The sequence below is a fragment of the Balaenoptera ricei genome, chromosome 16 (genome assembly GCF_028023285.1).
Source record: "Balaenoptera ricei isolate mBalRic1 chromosome 16, mBalRic1.hap2, whole genome shotgun sequence".
Classification (NCBI taxonomy): domain Eukaryota; kingdom Metazoa; phylum Chordata; class Mammalia; order Artiodactyla; family Balaenopteridae; genus Balaenoptera; species Balaenoptera ricei.
This window is the reverse complement of record NC_082654.1, coordinates 5,391,574-5,415,991: the sequence shown is the minus strand read 5'-3', so window position 1 is coordinate 5,415,991 and position 24,418 is coordinate 5,391,574. Positions and strand designations below refer to the sequence as shown.

Here is a 24,418-nt window from a genome sequence, read left to right as displayed (position 1 = left end):
TGATATTTACATATGCCTTCAGTTTCCAAATGACATTCATATTAATCATCTGATTTGATTCTCACGAAATCTTGGGAAGCATGAATCTTTATCCTTGATGTCCGTGGGATACTTTTTGGTTTGCAAATACTGCTCCCGTTAATAATCTAGCTTGATTCCATATAAGGATCTTGGAAGCCTACAAATTGGTGTTGAACTAATTCCCATCAAGATTAAGCCACAGCCTGAAGTCACACGGCTAACGAGCAGGGGAAACGGGGCCAAACCACCCCATGGTCGGTGCTTCCCTGTAGCCTCCTGGTACAGAGCTTTGCTGTAGGTTCACAGGGAGAGCTGGTCACTCAGTGTGCCTCAAAGTTATTGATTTGTTTATTTTAGGGCATTTTAGGGACCTGTTCTTTCTCCTCCCTCTGCCTTTCAGGGCTGTTGTGGGTCATTGTCTACTCTGTCTGTTAAAACTATAGGAAAGACATCTAACATCAGCTAGATTGAATGTTTGCCAGTCTCACCTGTAGAGGAGGTAAGCATGACACTCAGCAAGTTAAGAAACGATGGAACACCTATTGCTTGTCTGAGTCAAGTCAAGTCAAGTCTGTTCTATATGCAGCTAATTAACTTGGACTTCCGAGTGGACATATTGTTTGCATTTGGATTCGAGGTGCAGATTTATAGATGAGGATAACGTCATTGACATCATGCATTTATCTTGGGTGACCTTAGGAGGCCCTCGTGTGCAAAGGGAAACCTGGGAAACTTCTAGTTCACACTGCTTGTGCCTCCCTTACAATTGATAGACTTAAAAAGTAAGTCTAAACCTCTAAGATAATCTCATGATCGATGCATGGGAAAACTATGCCGCTGACCATTGTTCTGGCTTGTTCCATGTCCTAAGTCTGGGGCTGGGCTTCCCACAGTGAGCAAGCGCGGCTTGAGTGCGTCCCCCACGTCCTCTGTGGCTGAGTGACCACTGAGAGGCTGTGAGCGCCGCATCTTACCCTTCTGGGGGGGCTTGCTCAGACGCCCGCCTTCAGCCTCGCAGAACCTGTGCCTTCTTGTATGCGCATGTTTATGGAGACGTGCATCTCCTTTGCACAGTGGGAGAGCCGGCCGTGTCACTGTTGTTGCTGGCTCTCCTACCTTCTCTATGACCCACTGGGAATCCCTGGGTCCTTCTGAAGGATCCTGGTGGGGAAGCAGAGTTGTCGCCTGAGCTGGGAGTGTGGCTGGAGGCTTGGATGGGCCACCTGTGTCTGCTTCCAGCCTTCTTCCTCCCCAGAATGAGAACCTTGTAGCCCAGAAGGCGTTCGCTGAGACCCTCTTGTGAGTGCCCATCGGGGGGTATTGACCTCCTATAAATGGGGTCGTACTTCTGGGCTGGAGTCAGGATCCCTAGGGCCATAGGAGAAGGGGACCCTGAGGTTCAACCACCTCCCTGCCCAGCGCATGCTGCTTCTCTGGCTGATGAGGCCCGTATGAAGCTGCTGTGGCCCTTTTTGATTATGGCGTTGGCGCTTTGATAGAATTTTCAGGCGGAGCGCTTGCACAGACTACCCTGCCTTATCGATAAGGCCGTTGAGTGGTGAGTGGCCCGGGAGGTTAAGTGACTGGTCTGAGGTCACACAGCTAATTAGCAGCAGGTCCTGGACCGGCTGCCTTGCCTCCTGCCCCCAGCCCCGTGCGCCATCCTTCTTAACTTCTCCGTGGCCGCTATCAGCGATCACAGCCCTGCTTCTTTTCCAGCAGCTACTATGGCAGTGGTAGCAACCCGCTGGGATTATTACAATAATGGCTTTTAAATGAAAGCTTAATGTAATAGTTGGATACATTAAAAGCCAGAATAGAGCAGTCTAGAAAGCAAAAGAAAAACAAGAAACCAAGGGGATTTTTTCTCTGCAGGGATCCTTGTTCTTTGCCCAGAGCAGGTCATTTGCTGCTCCTGGCCACGCTGTTGAGGCAGCCAGACAGACAGACAGCAGAGCAGCCGCCAGAGCGTAGCGATGCTTCCTCTAAATCATGTTGCTAACGAAGCTTGCAAAGTTTTCCCAGTCGGACCATTACCAGGGGCTTTGTGTATTCTCAGGAGGAGGAAGCGTCTCGAGCTCATTTGTTGAGTGTGTGTGTGCGGTTGTATTTTTTTTGGGCACAGTTTAAGGCCCATCTCACTTTAAAAATGTATGAGTCTTTGCTCCCTGTGTCCCCGTTCAGGATCTTGACAGCTGCCTGCCAGGAGGAGAGAGGATTCTTTGCAGAAAGTTTCTCTCTTGACCCATCCCTAGTCCCTGATCCTAAGTGTCAACTCAGGACATTGGCTTGTGGTTCAAATACTGTTTTTGTTCAACTCCTTAGTGGAACGGAAAGGAGGCCAGCGTTGCTGGTTATCCTTGGTGCGCCAGTGGGGGTTGGGATATTCCTTGGCTACTGAGACTCAGATGACCGCAGCCGTGCCCTAACAAGGGGTGGCAATGTGGGTTGCAATGGGCCATGGATGCTGGGGGTTTGGGGTGTCTTAACGCCTGCGCAAACCCACTGGCAGCATTCGAGCTGCCCCGGGCATGGGCTGCCCATGGAGTGTAAGAGCTCCTCTGCCCACGTGAAGCACCAAGCAGATAATTAGGGGCCCTGACATTTTCCTCTTTCTTGCAAGTCTTACGGTGATGATGAAAATTGCCTTTGTCATGCTGTTAAATGCGGACACTATTTTGTAGAAAATATTTCATAATCCTCTAATACAGTATTTATGATACTCTGCTAGGAATGGCAAAATTCACAGTTACACTGTGAATAATGGATTGGTTTTAAACGTGTAATTTTTTTCCCCGCAGGTGATGTCCGAAACGATATCTATGTAACATTAGTTCAAGGAGATTTTGATAAAGGAAGCAAAACGACGGCAAAGAATGTTGAGGTTACAGTGTCTGTTTACGATGAAGATGGAAAACGACTGGAGGTATTGATTGTTGCAAAGTTGAACCTGTAGTGTTTAAGTTTTACTTCCCAAGTGTGCACCTTGGCTCTGCTGCAGGATGCCAAAAGCCACAGTCTCATTTCTGGGGGAGAGCGTTTGCTTTTTCTTCCTTTTCTTCCCTTGTCCAAGAGGGCTGGTTTCTACCAGGTCCCAGCAGCCGGCCTGTCTCAGGACGACCCTGGGGGTCCTGACCACCTTCTTTTTATTTATTTATTTATTTTTGGCTGCCTTGGGTGTTCGTTGCTGCGTGCGGGTTTTCTCTAGTTGTGGCGAGCGGGGGCTACTCTTTGCTGCGGTGCGTGGGCTTCTCATTGCGGTGGCTTCTCTTGTTGCGGAGCACGGGCTCTAGGCGCACGGGCTTCAGTAGCTGTGGCTCTCGGGCTCTAGAGTGCAGGCTCAGTGGTTGTGGCGCACGGGCTTAGTTGCTCTGCGGCATGTGGGATCTTCCCGGACCAGGGCTTGAACCTGTGTCCCCTGCATTGGCAGGTGGATTCTTAACCACTGTGCCACCAGAGAAGTCCCACTGACCACCTTCTTTTCCAAACTCTATCCTGGGGTCCCACTTGCCGGTGTACACCCGAGGCTCAGAGGGCGAATGGTCACATTAGAAGTTCAGATACTGTTATTAGCATCTTTTGAGACAGATGGAAACTGAGCCCCAGAGAAATCAGTCACCTTGCTCAAGGTCAGAGAGCTCATGAGAGGTGGAACTGGGTTGTGAATCTGGGCCTCTGAACCTTGTGCTTCACTCGGTGGTGGTTACCAAGACCTCCTCGTGCGTGGTCACAGCAGCCTGCGGGCGTCCTGGGAAGTGCTCAGAGGCTGTGGCCTCCCCTGAGGACTGGAGGCTGAGCCCAAGCGGGGGTCCCCTGCCAGCTGCTTCTCTGGCCCGTGGCTGCAGCCCGGGCTCCCCTGGGCGCATGTGGCCGAGGGCAACGCCCTGTGGGTACTCCTGAGGCTCAGCTGTGCCAGGAGGTGGGTGGCATCCTTTCTCTCTGGGTGGCCTGTGCCCAGTGTCCCTGCCCTTCCCCTGGGCTTTACCAGTATTGCTCTCCCTAGAGTCGAGTGGTCAGTGTCTGTGGCTAGAGAAGGGACAGAGTGCTGCCACCCCCTTTTTGGTCTGTAGTCCTTTACTCCAGCTGCCGAGTCAGTCAGGCAACTTCCTGCAGGTCCAGGGTGGAAGTTATTAGGGGTAAGGGTACGAAGGATGGAGGGCAGTAGCGTCCCCACAGCCATCAAGATCAAGATCTTAGGGGGCTTCCCTGGTGGCGCAGTGGTTGAGAATCTGCCTGCCAATGCAGGGGACACGGGTTCGAGCCCTGGTCTGGGAGGATCCCACATGCCGCGGAGCAACTGGGCCCGTGAGCCACAGCTGCTGAGCCTGCGCGTCTGGAGCCTCTGCTCCGCAACAAGAGAGGCCGCGATAGTGAGAGGCCCGCGCACCGCGATGAAGAGTGGCCCCCACTTGCCGCAGCTAGAGAAAGCCCTCGCACAGAAACGAAGACCCAACATAGCAATCAATCAATCAATCAATAAATCTTTCCCCCCCCCCCACTGTGTGCTACATTTATTTATTTATTTATTTATTTTTCACACACACACACACACACACACACACACACACACACTGTATTTTATTTTTACAAGAGATAAATAGACTGACACCAAGCATTGTACATGGATGACCACAACAAAAGCAACAATGACTGCAATTACCAAACATGAAACACACTCATACTATGTCATAATATTGACATTCAGTCCAGTAATCCTTCACTGTAACAGCTCCTTTACTTTGCAGTGAAAATTGATTTGTATATTCTTTGCCTCTGAGTCCTTGTGGGATTTTTTTTTTTTTTAAATTCAGACAGAAAGTCACACAAATTATACTCATCCTCATCAGTTCACTCAGTCCCATGTAATTAATTTTTTTTTTCATCTTGATCTTTTGTTAGCACTTTTATGAGTTCATCAGTTTTTCATTAGAGTTCTGAAAATGCTTATTCATTCAGTTCAGCAGTACAGTCAGTTACCAGAAACCTGTACTTGTCAGAGTCTTTTCCATGAATTTCTTGAAGATGAAACCCTTTTATAGGAACATATTTGCAAAATCATCAGAGTACACCCAGAACTGTCTGTAAATGACAAAAGACTTAAAAATGACCACGGTTAAAGATTTGATGAAAGTTCATAATAATGCAGTTGACAAGAAAATTAGTTATTTCTGAGATATACATTTTAAAGTAATAACTAGGATTATTACTTATAACATTATACCAGAACATATAAGATTTTTAGAAATTTCATGCAATGTCTGAAACATTTATATTAACATATTTCCATACATATTTCCATACAAATACAAATATAAGATTTTTAGAAATTTCATGTAATGTCTGAAACATTTATATTAACATATTTCCATACAAATACAAATATAAGATTTTTAGAAATTTCATGTAATGTCTGAAACATTTATATTAGCATATTTCCATACAAATAACCCAATGAAAGTTTAGTATTAGTTGTTTTGTTTGTTTTTTTATACTGCAGGTTCTTATTAGGCATCAATTTTATACACATCAGTGTATACATGTCAATCCCAATCGCCCAATTCAACAAAAAAAAAAAGATCAAGATCTTAGATGTCTGTGAGCAAGGTTTTCTGCTGGCCGCTGGCTCCAGCCGGATCTGTTCTTCCATCGCTGGGAGGTGTTCCGTGGGCGACCGGGTTATTGGTGTTCCCCGAGGGCCCTCGCTCCTTCTGGATCATCAAACCGGGGTGGCGGGGGGTTGGGGGAGATGGATGCAGCCTCAGGCTCTGTGAGGGCTGATGCGATCTCCTTATGCCTTCTTTTAAAGCATGTGATTTTCCCGGGTGCTGGTGACGAAGCTATTTCGGAATACAAGTCCGTGATTTATTACCAAGTGAAACAGCCGCGCTGGTTTGAGACGGTTAAGGTATCATTTGCATGGTCCTTTTCCCATGGGGTTGATTATGAAATGCTCATTTGTACCCTGAGGAAGTCCCCGCCTCCTGCCCAGCCCAGGGCTGCCCGCCAGTGGGCACCCTCCGCCGGCCCCAAGGCACTTTCAACAAAGTCCTTTAGGGTTGCTAAGAAACCACGCTGGTGTTTCTTGGAATTTACATTTACTCTCATCTCCTTTTGGACCTAAAAACAGGACTTTCCTGGAGACACATATAGAGTCCTTTAAAGATAGCTATCGTCTTTCTCTTCTCGGGTCTGTTTTATGTGTGGCATGCTGTCTTTACACCAAATGGAAAAAAATAGAGATGATAATACATGGAGGGCATCGCTGGAGAGATGGCTCCTGTTCCGTTGGCCTTGGTGCTCTGAGGCTCCTAATGCAGCCCGCTGATACCCCACGCAGCCCACCGTGGTGAACCAGCCCACACACCACGGGCTTGGGTACTGGGACACCAGGCCAGCGGTTGGCTTTGGAATACAGATGTTAGCTGTGAGATTAGGGACAATCTTGGCTTGAAGGCAGCAGGTATTAAGTCTTTTTCCTTTTACTGTAAGTCAGAAAAGGACCGCCTTCTCGCTGCAGCCGAGGGCAGGTCCCTACAACTGTAGAGGGAATATAGACACCTCTGAATCGGGGCTAACAACGAAAATGGCAACTTTTAAAAACAGACTCTTCACGGTGAGGATCAGCACATTTAAAAAAAAATTCAGCTGCCTTGTCCGGTCTGCTTGGCATCCTGAATAATATTATCTGGTGTAAATTTTCAAAAGGCATTTGCTCCTGGGAGAATCACATAGGGGACGAGGCGTACGGTATCTTCTCCCCGCAGTGTAGAAGAGTGTAGAGTGGGCCAGGATGTCTCCAGGGGAGTAGAGCTGGTCGAGGGAGAAGATGCTTAGCTTCCCTCTTTATCCTGCAGGTGGCCATCCCCATCGAGGACGTGAACCGCAGTCACCTACGGTTTACCTTCCGACACAGATCGTCCCAGGACTGTGAGTAACCACACGCTCCGTTATCCCGTGTTTATCATGCACTTAACTCCGGATTGTTCTAGAACGTGGCTACCGTAACACAGTGAGGTCTTGACACGTCAGCTCGGTGCCCACGTGAACCTGCTGCTGTGAAGCGCCGTCCACTCTGATTGAGTTGATCCCAGGAGATCTTCGGTTTCTTCTCGAATTTGTCTGATGAGTTGCTGCTCCTTTCTACTCTCCCCTTGGGTTTCCTCTTTCCCCTTTGGCTTGTAATACTGCCCCCTCCAGCAGAAGAGTCACTGAGATATAATAACCTAGATTTCAAAAATTGCCCTTAATGCTCTTGCATTGGCGTTGAAAACCTCTGGCTCTGCTGGCAGCTGCTGGTGCCTGGAGCTCTGGCATACCTTTTCTCGTCCACGTTGGTGTAGCCTTGGCCGCGATGCCAAGACTTTGGGAGGAGAGAAGTTCGAATCACTCACCTTCCAGGAGGATTTATCATCGATGATTGAAGTTTGTCTCATTGCCTGTGTTGAATTCATTGTCTGCTAAGGACGTCACCCTGTGCTAGACACTAAGTAAGATATCACAAGGGGAAGGTACGCCCCCTGCCCTTCATGGTCTGTATCCATCTGGCAGTGGCTAAGGTTCGAGAGAATCAGTGATGCCGGGTCGTGTGTGCAGTGACATCGAGGGAGCGGGGGTCTGGGTGGGCACGTTTGTCACCCACCAGCCTGTGGGGGCCGGAGCCGTGCGGTTGGGGGACCTCAGCCTTGGCTCTGTGTGTCTTCACAGATGTTTCAACCTGAGAAGGGGAATGCATGGGGGCTGCCGACCCCTCAGCACGATGCCGGCCGTAGGATAGGGCTCCACAGGACCACCGCTGCTGTGATGGTGTGTCCACCCTCCTTACTGTTTCTGGGGGCCTGCCTGACCTGTGCCCTCCCCAGGGCGTGGAGCCCGCAGAGGCAAGGGTGCAGGAGAGCAGCCGGGAGGGTGAACACGTGAGCAGAGGCGTGAAGTTGGGGGTGTGTAGACCCCCGTGTGGGACCAGTGGGAAGCTCTCTCGAGGACTACAGGGCTGGTGTGTGCAAAGTGTGAATATCAGCCCGAAGATGTGCTTGCGTGGGGTGAGGCCGGGAGGTGGCGAAGCCAAGGGGTCTAGAGCAGCGCGCGGGGTCCCTCGTGGTGAGGGGGCGTGTGGAGGGTGCCGGGGGGGAGGGGTGGGAGCGCTCTGGAGCGTCATTCCACCCCTCCCCTTGTCCCAGTGCTTAGGGGGCCAGCTGAGAAGGGGTCGGGGCCCAAGCAGTGTGGGAGGCGCAGGGTGTGAAGTCTGGGCAGCTTGGAGAGCAGGGCCCGCCCCATTTCGGGCCAAATCCAGGCCGCCAGGCAGTGGGCTGGGGTCTGCTGACTGTGTGCATGGCACTTCTGGACGGCTGAAACGTGGATGGATAAGGTGTTCGACGGATGCGAACGCCTCTTCGTACGTGTTCGTCGTGCTCTTACTCTCTCCTGGCGCACGTATTTTTACCACGTTATTTAGATGAGTCCTCACCACGATGCCGTGTGGTGGATCACTGGCACTTCCTACATTACAGATGAGGAAACTGAGCCTCAGAGACCCCACCTCAGTGGCCCAAAGTCACCTAATGGTCAGTGGAAGAGCTCTGGTTCCCACCCCAGTCCTTGTGTCTCCCCTGCCTTTGGGGAGCACCAAGGCCACTGCCGTCATTTGGTCTTTGTTTAGCACCTGCTGTATACGCAACTCACAGAGAGAGCTCTCCTCTTGCCAGACTTAGGTTGGGTCGAGGCTTGAGATCGGCTCGCAAGAGCCAAGTGCCGAACAGCGGCCTGGGAGCGTCGCGTGCATTAGGCAGAGGTGCGGGGTGAGCAGGGTCAGGTGGGTGATTGGGGGAATTGGGGGCAGGTATGTCCTCAGCCAAGTCCCAGAAGGTATGGTGGGCCCAGCGCCCTGCACACCGGAAGTTGCCGGGGGTGGGAATGGGCTGCAGGGGAGGAGGGGGGGGGAGCCCTGTTGCAGGGCAAGGACAAAGTTGTAGAATGCACAGGGGACTTGTCTCAGAAGCACGCTCCCTCTTTAGAACAAGCTCATTCTCTCTAATTAATAGATTACACCGGGGCAGAGGGATCTCTTTGGTAGCATTTTAATTTTCAAAATCCTTGTTTTTCTTGTCAGTTTTAAGTACTCATTATAGACAAGATGCTATCACCCGGCTCCCGCGACACATTTGCATAATTAATGAAGTCTCCCCGGCCACAGCTGGTGGGATTTGGGGAACGTGTCGAGCATTGCAAGTGCGATGCTGACGAAGTCCCGAGCTGTCCGCTGCCGGAGGGATGGGGGCCACCGGGGCCCCTGCTGCGGCCTCGTCTGCAGATGCTCTGGGTCAGAAATGGGAGGAAGGCCACACTGCACGCCCTCTCCGCCGCCCCAGGCAAAACGCGCGCTCTTTACCCCTAGTGGAAGAAAGTGAGGGGATTTCTCGTACTGCGGTCTGTCCTTGGGGTTGGGAAGTTTGGCGCTGGTGTGAACGTCTAATGCTCTTCTGCAACTTGGTAGCCGTTCCAAACGCATCAGCCGATCGATGTTTTACGTGGATGCGGGCAGATGAGTGGCTTCTGGGACCGGCCTGCCAGGAGCTGAGTTTCCCTTGTTTGTAGGGGGCTGGTTGGGTCGGCCAGCGCTGCCCGCCCTCTGGGCCATGTGACTTTCTTCTGTGGCCCCTGGTGTTTTGTAAATTTGTTTTCTGCCTCATAATGGCTGCTATTGAGGATATAACAAATGCAGTCCATTCCCTATGTGAAGATGCAGAGTATTAATAAAAGGTGCGCTTTTAAATTGTGTGCTACTTAAGAGTAGGGTCAGGGGAAGCCTTCTGTTGGCAGATATGGTCACATGTCCTGAACTGCAGCTGCTTTCCGAGAGATGTGTTTTAATTTTTTTCATGTCAGCCCAAGGGTCAGGTTCAGGTTCCTTCTCAACTGAACACTGAGTTTTATGTTTTTAAGAACCCTTTCACAAAGTTATTCTTTCAATTCCTAGAAGTACATATTTTTTGCTTTTATCCCTCCCTTTAGCTTTGGTTGGTCAATCATTCACCCAGCTAATTAGCTAGCATTTATTGAGCACCTAATGTGTGCCAGATCCCGATGGACACCAGGAACGCAAAGACTAATGAAACATGGTATCTCAGGCAGTGAAGTCCTATAGCAAATATTTTGAGCCCCTGACTCAAGGTGGGCAGATGTATGTTCTTCAACCTCTGTCCTTTCATCTCCAAAAAGAGAATCTGGGATCTATAGTTTTAAAGGTATTTTCTAGCCCTGAAACTCTGTGTTTCCGTGCTGTGTTCAGCTTGCATCTTGAAAAATTCATCACAAATCCATTTTTTCAGTCCAGACTCCTCATGTCTCTTCCTGATCTGGCACCTGCTCACCTTGGAGCTCTCACTGCCTACCACTCACCAGCCACACTGGCTTCCAGTCTCCAAGCAAGGCAGGCCGGTCCCACTTTAGGGCTTCCGTATTTGGCCATCTCTTTTCCTGGAGGGTTTACATCTTGGCTCCTACGTCATCCACCTTCTCAGAGAGACCTTTTCCAACCATCCAGCTGGGTGGTCCCTGTTCCCATCATCACGCTTTAACAAGCCACCAATTTTTGTTTTCTTTGTTATCTGAAAGGACTTTAAAAAAAATTGCTTTTTTATTTTGGCTGCACCAGGTCTTAGTTGCGGCTCACCAGCTCCTTAGATGTGGCATGGAAACTCTTAGTTGCGACATGCATGCGGGATCTAGTTCCCCAACCGGGGATTGAACCTGGGCCCCCCATTGGGAGCACGGAGTCTTACCCACTGGACCACCATGGAAGTCCCTGAAAGGACTTGTTTGTTGGCATCTCCCCATCTAGAACAAATATTTGAGTACCTAACATATAGCAGGCGCTATTTCATGCACTGGGGAAATAGCAGTGAAAAAATCCACAACGTCTTTTGCATGGAAAAGCCCAGTGGATGAAACTAACAGTAAACACCACGTAGTCTCCCCCCTCCCCTGGCCCTTTCTCAGGCACAGACACCCTACAGGCTTGGTAATCTCTTGGTAATCTGGTAGTAATCTCTTGGTAATCTCTTGGTAATCTGTTGTCTTAATCTGCTTGGGCAGCCATAACAAGATACCATAGACTGCGTGCCTTAAACAACAGAGATGTACTTTCTCACAGTTCTGGAGGCTGCAAGTCCGAGATCAGGGTACCAGCATGGTCAGGTTCAGGTGAGGACCCTCTCCCAGGTTGCAGACGGCCGCCTTCTCGCTGTGAGCTCACACGGAGAGGGACCACTGTGGTGTCTGTTCCCCTTCTTATAAGGGCACCCATTTTATAGGGTCAGAGCCTCACCTTTATGACCTTTTAACCTTAAGAACCTCCTTATAGGCCTTTTCTCCAATACAGCCACATGGGGGGGGGGGCGGTTAGGCTTCAGCATAAGAGTTTTGTTGAACAAGACAAAACATAACAGTTCAGCCCATAGCGACTGGGAGGAACAATCAGTCGAGTGGCAGGAGTGTGACCAGGGTAGGCGTTTGCTTTTCTGGGCAGGCTGGTCACTTCAGAGCAGGTGATACTTTGGCAGAAACTTGAAAGAAGTGAGGGAATGAGTCTCACATGCAAATTCTGGGGGAAGGACTTTCTTGCCAAAGAGACCATTTCACAGTAGGGTGTTCAGTCCACCTGTGACTTACTTTTGTGGAGGGTGTGAGGTGAGCATCCGTTTTGTTTGTCCCTGCTGACACTCTGAAGGGTCTGCGCCTTCCAGTGGTCACTTGCAATGGCCTGTGTTTTCATGCCCTGTTTGTTCCCACTGGTCTGTGAATCCCTGTGTTAAAAACCCACCGTCTTCATTGTTACCACTTTCCAGTTACTGTTGGGTTTTAGTATTGCAGGCTTTCCTCCACGTTCCTTTTCAAAACCATCCTCCTACTGTTGGTCCTTTACTGTAGAATTAGTTTTCAAGTTCCACAAGGAAGCTCTCCCATGAGATTTTGATTGTAATTGCTTTGAATTTACAGATTAGTTTGAGCACAGCTGATGCCTTTATGATAAGTGAACGTTGTCTATATCTCTGTTTATGTTTACTTTAACATCTGTCAGAAGAGTTTTGTAATTTTTTTCAGAAAGGCAGCCCTTGTAGCATTTTATGATGTTCTTTGTGTCGTGATGGCAGTAGAAAATGATTATTAATTTCTGTTGCAGCTAAGGATAAATCCGAGAAAATATTCGCACTCGCTTTTGTAAAGCTGATGCGCTATGATGGGACCACCCTGAGAGACGGGGAACATGATCTTATTGTCTATAAGGTACGCTCTTCTGTTGGTGCAGTGTTGCTAATATTGGCTGTTGCAAGTCTTTTTGGGCTTCCTGGCCTGAGCTGACATTTCCCATCTTTGTGAGAACACTGCTATGTAACAGCATTTAATGAGGTAAATGAACATTTCAGATGACCAGCTGTCCCTAAGGAGAGAAGCTGATACACAATAGCACATTAAGTGCTGTTTAAAAAAATCCTCTGTGTGAATGTGAATTCATCTACAGGAATAAGGGAAATCATTAAAATAAGCAGTTTAGCACAGGGAACTCTGCTCAAAATTATGTAACGACCTAGTGGGGAAAAGAATTTGAAAAAGAATAGACACATGTATATGTATAACTCAATCACTTTGCTGTCCACCTGAAACTAAGACGACATTGTTAATCAACGATACTCCAATATAAAATAAAAAGTTAAAAAAAATAAAATAGCAGTTTAGCAAATGATAAAGAGCAAATATCATGATGGTCAAAAGGATTAAGGAGCCTAAGGGGTAGAAAATATTGCACGGGATTGTCAGTTGCATTTGACCTGTTGCATCCTCAAACCCACAGGCTGAAGCGAAGAAGCTGGAAGACGCCGGCACGTACTTGAGCCTGCCGTCCACCAAAGCCGAGTTAGAGGAGAAGGGCCACTCGGCGACGGGCAAGAGCATGCAGAGTCTTGGGAGCTGCACGATCAGCAAAGACTCCTTCCAGATCTCAACTCTCGTGTGCTCCACCAAGCTGACCCAGAATGGTGAGCTTGGGGCCAGAAACGGGTTCACCCCTGGAGTTTTTCTCCTTCAACCCCATCTTTCTCGGGCTCCCTGCTGAGCGGAGGAGGCTTCCTTAGGTCCCTGAACCCTGCCGGCGAGTCAGTCATACCTTCCCTCCGTAATGGCCCCTGTGGATGCTGACGGACAAGGAGAGAGGGAGAGGGTGACATTGTTCTGCTTTAAAACTCACATTCTGATTTTATGCTAAGGATGAACCTCAAAGAGAGAGAAAGCAATGGATTTACTTTAAAAAAAAAAAAAAAAAAAAGCTTTCTGGCCAAGGGAAGGGAGAAATGCACACAATTTGGAGTCAGACCAAAGCCCTGAACTTGAGCCTTGGCCCTGTGCTGATAACCCCGGGAATGACGTCGAGCTAGGGTCTCTGAGCTCATTTTCCTCATCTGTACCCTGGCTATAATGCCTGCCTCTGAGGGCTGTCTGAGGGCTGCGGGAGCTCCAGGGGGCGAGGCCCCTATCCTCCCTGGGTCTTCCCCTCTCTCGTCTGTGCGTTGCGAAAATTACCAGTTACCTTTAGTTTTACAAGTTGGTGTTGATGGCATTTCTAGTCCCCCTGACAGCGAGACAAGGCGCCCCTTGCTGATGCACTCACACCGAAGTGCGGCCTTAACGCAGCATCAGATGGTGCCCAGCGTCCGCACGCTGCGGGCCGGGCTGCTCGGCTTTGTTCCCACGGGCTTGCAGCCTCCCCGAGGCATGGCTGTCCGGCCGGGGGCGCTCCTGATTCAGAGCACGCTGTCTGGTCGAGGCAGAGGGTCCTCTGCACAGATCTTCCATTGAAAAATCGAGTTCCCCAAATGTGACGGTCTCACAGCCGTGCAGAGTAGCTTTACGCTCTCTTGAAAGTCAGCTTGAAAACCCAATTTTTTTTTTCCTCTCAGCCACTGATATGGATATTGATCATTAATGTCGGTTGCTGTCGGGAATCGTGTTCCCGGGGGTTGTCCGTAAAGCTTGGCAGTGGTCTCGGATGGGCTCAGGGGACAGTCATCATTTGGACTTTAACAGGCTGATCACAGGACAGAAGTAACCCCGTCATCTGGAAGGCCCTGTGTGGCAGTGGAGAGTGCGGGTCCTGATAGACTTTCACCGCCTGCTGTAGTAACCTCCATTAGCAGATGGAAACCCTTCCCTGGGGCACTGGGTTCCCTGCACGCATGGGGAGGGGTCGATTATGCGCAGGGAGTTTGCACGTTTAGTGCCCAGGGAACATGCTGTCAGCAAGGCGGGTGCTGGTTTGAGACTGGGTTATAGAAATGAGGACCCCGTAGGTCAGATGTTACCCTCTGGATACGGCCCTGATAGTCCACTAGCCTGACGGCTGGCTACTCCTTCTAGGGCTTCCTTTAACTGAGGGCCGCCTCTCCAATGGGGCACTGAAGCTTCTGCTGTGTCTGGCCATCTCACTGTGTGGGAAGCCGCCTTCTTAGAAATGGGTCATATTCCAAAAGCACGTTTGGAAGTTGTTATTTGGAACTTGAATATATTTTCCCCATTAAAACAGTGTGTTGAACAGCGGTTAGGTTGTGAGGCCCACGCACAGAATCCTTCTTAACCCACATATCCCTGGAGAAGACGACTGTGAACTAGGACATTCTCAAGGTATTAAGTCACAGTAATTTCCCGGGGAGATGTGTCCCACCTCCTCTCACCTTTAAGCTCTTCGAATCTCACCAGACACAGGGTAATCCCCTCTTTGGGACCGAGGGGCACAGCACCCTGGTCTCGCCAGTGGTTGTTGCCAGGCAACCAGGAAATTCCGATGTGATGCAGGTCACTAAGCGTGAGGGGGGCACATCTTTCGTTGTTCATTTCACACCAGCCAACAGTGCCTCTTTTCTGGATGGTGGCGTGTCAGGTGTGTGCAAGATGGGGCTGCCCCAACTGGCATCTGGCATCGAGTCCCAGATTCTCATTTGAGGGAGTCATTTTTCTGAAACCGTGATTTGTTACTGCGAAGTTCCATTACTTAGGGAAAAGTGGTGGCTGAATTATTCATCGAGGTTTCTATTAAACATCTCTGTTCTCAGCATTATGCTGGATGCTTTGGGGGATATAAAAAGAAGTAGGAGACGTGGTTCCTCTCCTCCATCAGCTTACTATGTAATTAGAGAGAGAGAAGTCATGAGGCAGAGAATTATTACGAGCCAAACTGCGGTGGCTCCCTGGGAATGAGAGGGGACAGAGAGGGCAGAGGGGGCTGAGCAAGCTCCCCCTCCTCAAAGGTGTTTGTCCACTGCTAATTTGCCCAGCTGTATCTTTTCTCAAAAGTACAACACAGAGGTAAACCTCAGCCTCCCTCTAATCCAAAGTGCCACTAACTTTGCATGAATGGGATCCAGAGTATTAACTCACCTCCATTAAAAAAACGCTGGTGGACTTCCCTGGTGGCGCAGTGGTTAAGAATCCGCCTGCCAATGCAGGGGACACGGGTTCAGTCCCTGGTCCGGGAAGATCCCACATGCCACGGAGCAACTAAGCCCGTGCGCCACAACTACTGAGCCTGCGCTCTAGAGCCCGAGAGCCACAACTACTGAGCCCGCATGCCACAACTACTGAAGCCGCGTGCCTAGAGCCCGTGCTCCACAACAAGAGCAGTCACCGCCATGAGAAGCCTGCGCACTGCAACGATGAGTAGCCCCTGCTTGCTGCAACTAGAGAAAGCCCGCACACAGCAATGAAGACCTAATGCAGCCAAAAATAAATAAACAAACAAACAAACAAACAAAATACCAAAGATAAGCAGTAGCTTCTAGCATTCGCAAAAGCTGTTTAAAAATAAAACAAAAAAAAACCCCACAAAAAGTCGCTGGTTACTCTTATGAGGTGGAAATCTCCATTAACCCTGGGACTGAGAGCGTGTCTGGGCAGGGTGTAGCCCTTCTCATGACTTCACCTTCAATTAGAAATTAAAACATGTTAACCTTCATGATGAATGGCTAAAATGTTCATCTCTTTGATGGGTGACTGCTGTTGGTCTTCCTGCCTGGCATCACACTAAGTGCTTTCTCCACGTCTTGCCATTTAAGTCTTGCACCAACCCTGTGACCCAGGCAACACTGTACCCATTGTTCAGATAGGAAAACTGAGGTGAAGGTACTTGTCCAAGGTCACATCTTGGTGGTGTGGCCCGGCTGGTGTTTGAGTCTACTCTCTACGCGTTCTAAAGACACTAGGATGCTGTCCCCTTCACATTTTCCTGTTTGTAACTCTTCCCTTCATCAGCTGTACCTGGGGGTAAGGTGATATAAATGGAGAATGTGTGTTTGGTGCTCATCACCTGTATGCCTTTTGTGTGGTTTGATCCTTGAATGATAACTGGTGTCCTGTGTTCACTGAAATTCTACCTATTGCCAAAATTACATTTTTCTTTTCAGTATTAACTAGGGTTTTTTTTTATGGAGACAGTTTCTGTAGCAGAAATTCATTCCCGATGAGCATAAACAGTAAATTAGATGTGCTTTGCTAACTGTGTATTTTCACGTAATGGGATATTAATATGACTTCAAATGAAAACGTCCTTTCCTAGAGATGTTTTGGATTCTGTTTTCATGCCTTAAACAAAGTCATTTCTCAACATTGTCTTCCACATTTAGTCTGCAAAAACCAATACGTTCAACTTGTGATTTTTCTATTAGAAAACAAACATACAAAAACTTGTGGAAGGGCCAGGACTTGGTAAAGGTGGCAGGGTCAGTGCAGCAGTGGTCTCCGGGGCCAGGGTTCCTGTCTCCTTTGGGGACTGTCCCCTTGCATTCTCAGTACTTGAATTTGTGTTGGTTATTTATTTTATCTTATTTTATCTTAAAAAACTCAGAATCTTATTCTCGAACAGGAGAAAACCCCTTGGCAGGAGCTGCCAGGACAGCACTGAATGGCCAGCAGCCTCTCAGGCCGCTGCTCCTCTGACCTGCCTTCTCGTGGGTTGGAAAGGCTGGTCCTTCTTCTGTGCTCTGATCTGCCTTCTTGTGGGTTCGGAAGGCCGGTCCCTCTTCCGTAGGCTCCCCAGATGCCTTTTGAAAGCTTCCACGTGGAAATCATTTCATGGTAAACGTAGTTGGAAGTAATGAATCCAGTCACACTGGGTGTCAAGGATGTTGCTAGAAAGTAATGAAATATTTACGTGGCGGACGTTTCCAAATAGGCTCGGTTCATCTGTTCAAAAAATTATGTAGAGGACCTCCCATGATGGGTGAATGAGGGAGACAGAGTCCTTGCTGTGAGGAACTGATGTTTGTTTACTGTTTCCAGTGGACCTGCTGGGGCTGCTGAAGTGGCGATCCAACACCAACCTGCTGCAGCAGAACCTGAGGCAGCTGATGAAGGTGGATGGTGGCGAAGTGGTGAAGGTAACGTGGCTCCCACGCTGGTTCTGGTTGTTCTGTTGTCCTCACGGATATGAAGAGGTGTAGGCTCTGCCTCCCAAGATGGTACAGGCACGCCTCTAGACACTGCGGGCTCGGTTCCAGACCATCACGGGAAAGCAAGTCACACGAATGATTTGGTTCCCCAGTGAGTATCAGAGTTACATTTACACTCTGCTGTAGTCTGCTGAGTGTGCAGTAGCGTCATGTGGAAAAAAATAGGTACAATATAAAGTAGATAGCCAACAGGGACCTACTGCGTAGCACAGGGGACCATACTCAATATCTTGTCATAACCTTTAATGGAAAAGGATCTGGCTTTCCGAGCTAGACCCCAGACAGGGGTCCCTACAGCGTTGTTCTGGATTCCCATCGTAACTTAAAGGGAAACTTTCACAATGTCCAGAGCCCTTCATGTCCTGCAAATGACAGAGGAGGATGCCCTCAAATTCCTTGCAAGAGTTTTAGTTGTAAACAAAAATGACTAAATAAAATATTATTCACAATTAAAAAAAAAGAAAAGAATCTGAAGAAGAATAGATACATGTACGTACAACTGAATCACTTTGCCGTACACCTGAAATTAACACATTGTAAATCAGCTATACTCCAATTAAAAACAAAACAACCAAAAAACAAACAAGGGAATTCCCTGGCGGTCCAGAGATTAGGACTGTGCGCTTCCATTGCAGGGGGCACGGGTTCTGGTCGGGGAACCAGGGTCCTACATGCCTCGCAGTGAGTGGAAAAAAAAAAAAAAAGAAAAAAGTTTAAACAAAAGAAACAGAAAACCCTCAAAATTAAAAAACCATGTCCATTAAAAAACCAATTAAAAAATAATTTTTTGCTAAAAAACGCTAAACCATCACCTGAGCCTTCAGTGAGTGATAATCAACAGTCACATCAAAGATCACTGATCGCAGATCACCATCACAAACATAATAATAATGAAGTTGGAAATATTGCAAGAATTATCAAAATGTGACACAAAGACACAAAGTGAGCAAATGCTGTTGGAAAAATGGCTCCAAGAGACGTGCTGGACCCAGGGTTGCCACACATCTTTGATTGGTAAAAACCACAATATCTGCCAACTGCAATAAAGCGAGGTCTGCCTGGTCATAAGCCTTTTAACAACTAGAGTCTTCGGAATGTTGACATACGCCTCTAAGACGACAGAATCCTTCTTGGACTCTGGTCCGGGGAGGGCGGCCTGGCTTCACTGTGATGGAAACAGGCTTTGGAATCAACCAAGTCTAGAGTTCTGCTTCCTCTTCCAGCAGGTCCTCACTGTGGGGCTGACACAGGTTAAATGACATCTTTAAACCTTGCTTTCCCTTGCTGTAAAATGGACATAACCAGAGTGCCTTGTTCAGAGGGTCCCTGTGGAGGTTAAATGAGGTACTGGCCCGTGGGAGGTGGTCTGGTAGTATCAGGATTTATCATTATCACTGTCATGACCACCCCCGTGATTGTCAACCCTGGCTCTCAACTCACCTAGAAGCCCTGTCATTGATGAGGAGAGCTTTGCGGTGTGTCAGAAAGATCACAGCACTCAGTCTTGTCTTGGCCATTTTCCTCCCGTGTGGTCTTGGATTGATTTCTTAGCCTCACACAGAGCAGGCCCTGGCGAATGCTAGGTGCCCTCTTGAATCTTCATCTATGATAGGACAGTCGGACCATAGTGATCAGAGGTCCCTTTGAGCGCTCCGATTTGGTAATCGTTGGTGGTTCCAATATTTTCTTCAGTAAAAGGCTCTCCTTGCCACTCCTGTGCTCAGTGACTTCTCCCTGTATGTAAGGAAATGCATTTCCGTGGCCACTGGGCTCCACCTTGGCTGGCGTGCAACAAGCTGGGCCACCACTCATGGCTGCCCGTGAGCAAGGTACCCACAGCCAGGTCCGTGTCACTGCCTCAGTTCTTTATCCTCCGTGAGAGGTGCTTGCGGAGGGAGACGACCTTATCTCTGTGAAAATTAATTACTTAAAATGGCCTTAATTAAACAGCAATGTGGTTAATTCAGTAGAAATTAATTTGGTGGCACTGCTCTCCTAAAATCATTGTATAACTGTTCAAACATATCCTCACTAATCTTCAAATTTTAATCACCTTTTCCTGGCCCTTGTCTTCTTCTACTGGCTTGGACAATATTAACTGCATTTGAAACTTCCCTGGGTTCTATGAATTCCCTAATTCAGATGAAAACTGGGTGAATAAGTTAACATCACTTTAAAAGACCCACAGTTAATGAAATTTTGTCCTCTTTCATTTTTCGGTCCCTGTATCACATCAGGAATTACTTGTATTTATGTTGAACTATTGACACACTGACCAGGGAAATTCTAGAACCATCTGGTTTTATTGCCCCCCTCAGTTCCTCTTATCTAATCTATTATCAAATCCTGTTGTTCATCCCTGGAGATGGTTTTCACCTCTCCCCCTCTCCTTCCTGTGTTCACTGGTACCGCCCAGGCTTGGATGTCCTGTCCGGCCCTTACTTGCTTTGCCTGTTTATTCCTTCCCATTGACAGCGTATCCTAATACCCTGTAGGCCTGGAGCAGGGAATGGACTCGTCTAAGGCCACCAGGCTGTTAATGGAGCCAGGAACAGAGGGAATCCCAGCCTGCATGGGGCTGCTTTCATTCTGTTGAAGGACACTGATGGATTGTGGGTTTTATTCCATTTATTCAAGACCTCCCTTCTGTGTCTTTATAACTTTTAGTGGAAAGATGACATTGCTTGATAGACTGAGCAAAGTATTTGCTTGTTTAGTAAAAGTGACATTGCTTGAGAAAAGTATTTGCTCATTTAGTAAAAAGTGTAGTTTCCCATTTTAGTGGGAAATGAAAATGGTGATTGTGCTGTTCCAGTGGGTGGTCTTGGAGAGAGGGTGGGTGTCAAAAGAAGTCCTTTCGTGGCCTTGTGTGAGGGACTGCCTTCAGGACACTCGTGTCCCTGCACTGCTGCGGCTCGACGGCCAGATACACAGGGCCCCCGCTGTCTGCTGTCCTGTTTCTGTGCCATTTGTCTGGGTGGGGCGGTAGACCTCTTTCCATGAACTGTGAAAAGCCAGGGCTTGGCGCTGGACACTGGTGTGTCTGTTGGCAGGAACACTGGGCTGTTAGCAGATGGCGGCGTCAGGTTTTGACCTTCGCAAAGCTTTTACAATCTGAAATGATGGGAAATGATACAAAAGTAACGAGAGGTGGTGCAGGCTTAAACAATTACGGAGTGGACGGAGCCCCTGATGTCCAGACCAGAATGCCTCCTGGTCCGGCTGCTTTCATTCCCGTGCCATTTACATGTGACACTTCTTGGCACAGACTAGGTGGTAGGTGGCATGGTGGAATAGAATGAGGATTTTATGCCTGACGCGTCTCAGATCACTTCCTAGGTCTGGGAACGCGTCCTCCCTCAGGAAGAAGAGCTGTGGGGTGCTGGATTTGCAAGGTTCCACGGCTCACGGTGGGTGGGGAGCGAGCGCTGGTTGGGGAGCAGGCCTCTGTCTGCGGGTCGAACCGTTTGAGATCCTCTGCTGGGGACATGAAGGCCCCTGAGGTTCTGTGCATGGGCTGAGCCGCCCAGGAAGATCTGGTCCAGGGATCTCACTCAGCTACACCTTTGTCCCGGCTGTGGGCCTGTCTCACTTACTCCTTTTGTTTTTAATAACCACTTGATTGAGATGTAATTCACATACCTGAAAGCACCTTTTCATTTGTACAATTCAGTGGTTTTCAGTATATTCACAGAATTGTGCACCTGTCCACACTATCTCATTTCAGAACAGTTCCATCACCGGAAAAAGAAACCCCATACCTGTTGGCCGTCACTTCCACTCTCCCTGCAACCGGCTTTCTCTATGGATTTGACTATCCCGGATATTTTATGTAAATTGAATCAGACAATATATGGCCTTTTTTGATTGGCTTTCTTTTGCTTAGTGTAATGCTTTCAAGGCACGTGGTGGCATGTATCAGAACTTCATTCCTTTCTATGGCTGAATAATAAATATTCCATTGTATGGATATGCCACAGTTTGTTTATCCATTCATCAGCTGATGGACACATTTTGACAATGATGAATAAAGCTGCTATGCATATTTGTGTACAAGGTTTTGTGTGGATGTATGTTTTCCATTCTTTTGGTTACATACCCAGGAATGAAATGTTTGCGTTACGTGGTAAATCTACGTTTAACCCATTGAGGGATTGTCAGTCTGTTTTCCAAAGCCATTGCGTCATTTTACATTTCTACCAGCACTGTATAAGGGCTCTAATTTCTCTCCGTCCTTTCCCACACTTAACTATTGTACATCGTTTTGATGACAGTCACCTCAGTCTGGGTGAAGTGATACCTCACTGTGATTTCGATGTACTAATCCCAGTGACTAAAGATGATATAGCCATACTTCATTCCCTTTTATGGTCAGTAGTCCATTGTGTGTCATTCTGCCTAGTCTTGAACTACCCCATAAACAGGGAACTCATTACTTCCAATGTAGTCTTTTTTAGTTCATCTTATACTTCTTTCAGGGGAGAATGGGGTTAGGGTTCAAAGCCAGGTTCTAGTGTGACATAACTTTGAAGTCTCCTAATTTTTTCTAAATTAAATTTGTAATGTTTTGTCATTCTATGCTGTAATATTTATTTGGTGAATTATAGTAAGCATAAAAGGAATTTCTAAATTACTGTTGAATAACTTAAGCTCATGGCTCTCTGCTCTGTACCCCAGTTTCAGAATCACACACCTCTTCTGTCCTTGGGCATCTGTGTCTGGAGAAGATCCTTTATTATACTAGAAATTTGTCCCTGTATGGCTTCTGCCCAGTTGCTGGCTCAGGTCCCACACTCAAGAGTGTACGGAATGAGTCAGATTCGGTCTTCCCAGGGTTGCTGTTGAGCTCTTTGTCCTGATGCAAATCAGGAGAAGGGTTGGAGAGGTCTCATGGGTGGGTGGGTGGTGGGCTATAGGGCATCTCCCTGCTGCCCATCCTCTGCTTGACTCAGGGTGGCATGTCTTTGTTCTGAATTCACTCATCTCAGATTTTTGTCTCGTGAATCTAATGACTGACAAAAATCCCCAAAGTCTATAGCTTGGTAGGTGCCATTTGGGAAAGGTGGGTGTTTGCAGTATTGCCAAGGATGATAGTTGTTCTAGGCTGGGGAGAGTGGGGTGAATTTACCTCGTCTGCTGACCTTTTGTGTCTCTCTAGTTCCTCCAGGACACCTTGGATGCCCTCTTCAACATCATGATGGAGAACTCGGAGAGCGAGACCTTTGATACATTAGTGTTTGATGCTCTGGTAAGAGACCTTGACTTTGCATCTGCGCAGATATTACGGGACGCTTTCACGTTGCAGCCTTTGAAGCTGGGGCGGGATCCATCACAGTAACCCTGAAAGCGGTTTCAGTTGTAAACCCAATCAAAGCAGGTGAATTGAGAGGTAGAAAGTTTCTTCCACTGTAACACTGTAATTAGGCAAATGTAAATTGTAGGGGAAGAAGTAAAGGGGCTGACCAACCTGTGTCCGAAAGTGTTATAGCTCGTTGACTCACACAGAGGTGCAAGTGATTCAGCTGAAGATTCCAAAATGGTTTGCATTTCTTTTGCTAATGAAAATATTAATTTAACAGGTATTTATCATTGGACTAATTGCTGATAGAAAATTTCAGCATTTTAATCCTGTTTTGGAAACCTACATTAAGAAACACTTTAGTGCAACATTAGCCTACACGTAAGTTCTTTTTTGTTGTTTTAAAACCAGTACTTCTTTTTGTATATTTTTGTAAGAGTCTTCTTTTCCATATACTTTTGCCTGTGATTCTACGTTTCCCTTCCCCAACTGTGAATTTACTGGGATCATTTTTATTATTGTTTCTCTCTTAACAGACGTAAATATCTTGTTGAAAGAGATAGGTGATATAAGATTCCGGAATAAGTTTTTGCTCTTCTCCACACGTTTTGTTTGTCTTTGAAGTGCTCAGTTTATGTTTGATGAAACGGATACATGAATGCAGCCACACTGCAGCTTGCTGACGACTGTTTGATGAATGAATAAATGGTCGTGGTCCTGTACTGAGGTTATTGGTTATTTAGTGTGAATAAAATTCAGTTTTGTACTTTTCAATCTCTCTTTTTGCTCTTTATTTATTTATTATTATTTTTAAGGTTGCAGGTGATTTGTTTATTTTTGTTCTGCTGGACAAAGCTGGATAAAATTGTTTTTTTCGGGACTTCCCTGGCAGTCCAGTGGTTAGGACTCGGCGCTTTCACTGCCATGGCCCGAGTTCGATCCCTGGTTGGGGAACTAAGATCCCGCAAGCCGTACAGCATGGCCAAAAAAAAAATAGATCTAAAAAAAATTATTTTTTCTTCTAAATTGGTTGGTTAGTGATGTTTAGAGAGCCAGAATGTTAATGTTGTCAAGATAAAACATCTGCAGGTTTGACATTTGTTTTTAGACTTCATCTGGATATTGGCTTTTAATACTCGTGCATTTCTTTCTTTTTTTATTTTTTCTTTAAATTTAATTTTTTTATTGAAGTATAGTTGATTTACAATGTTGTGTTAGTTTCAGGTGTACAGCAAAGTGATTCATTTATACATAAATATGTGTGTGTGTAATATATATATACGCATATATATATTGTTTTCAGATTCTTTTTGCCTTCTAAAGAGTGCCTTTCCTTTTGTTCCAGAAGCTTCGCCTCTAACTAACTAGGATTCTTACTACTCACCCAGTTGCTCTCCACCTGCCCTACATCCCCACATGGGCCCCTGTTGGGTCTACTAGACACCAAGGGGAAAGTGTGAAGCCTGGTGTTGATGCCACAGCCCTGGGATCTGGCTACCTGGGCTTATGTTACCACTCTGTCACTTTCAAGCTTAAGTTGCTTAAACTCTGTGAGCTTCAGCCTTCTCATCTGTACAACAGCACGGTTGTAGGTTTTCTTGAGAATTTT

General features: G+C 47.5%; 1 protein-coding gene across 3 annotated transcripts in view; it reads left to right on the top strand.

Moving 5' to 3' along the window:
• Window positions 1–24,418, top strand: part of DOCK1 (dedicator of cytokinesis 1) — a 527,932-nt gene that overhangs the window by 93,189 nt on the left and 410,325 nt on the right. For all 3 annotated transcript variants that reach the window (XM_059900693.1, XM_059900694.1, XM_059900695.1), the window contains exons 14-21: window positions 2,823–2,947; window positions 5,828–5,926; window positions 6,876–6,948; window positions 12,200–12,303; window positions 12,869–13,052; window positions 17,341–17,438; window positions 22,669–22,758; window positions 23,090–23,190. In XM_059900693.1, the coding sequence (XP_059756676.1) occupies window positions 2,823–2,947; window positions 5,828–5,926; window positions 6,876–6,948; window positions 12,200–12,303; window positions 12,869–13,052; window positions 17,341–17,438; window positions 22,669–22,758; window positions 23,090–23,190 (874 nt within the window). The remainder of the gene's footprint in view (window positions 1–2,822; window positions 2,948–5,827; window positions 5,927–6,875; window positions 6,949–12,199; window positions 12,304–12,868; window positions 13,053–17,340; window positions 17,439–22,668; window positions 22,759–23,089; window positions 23,191–24,418) is intronic.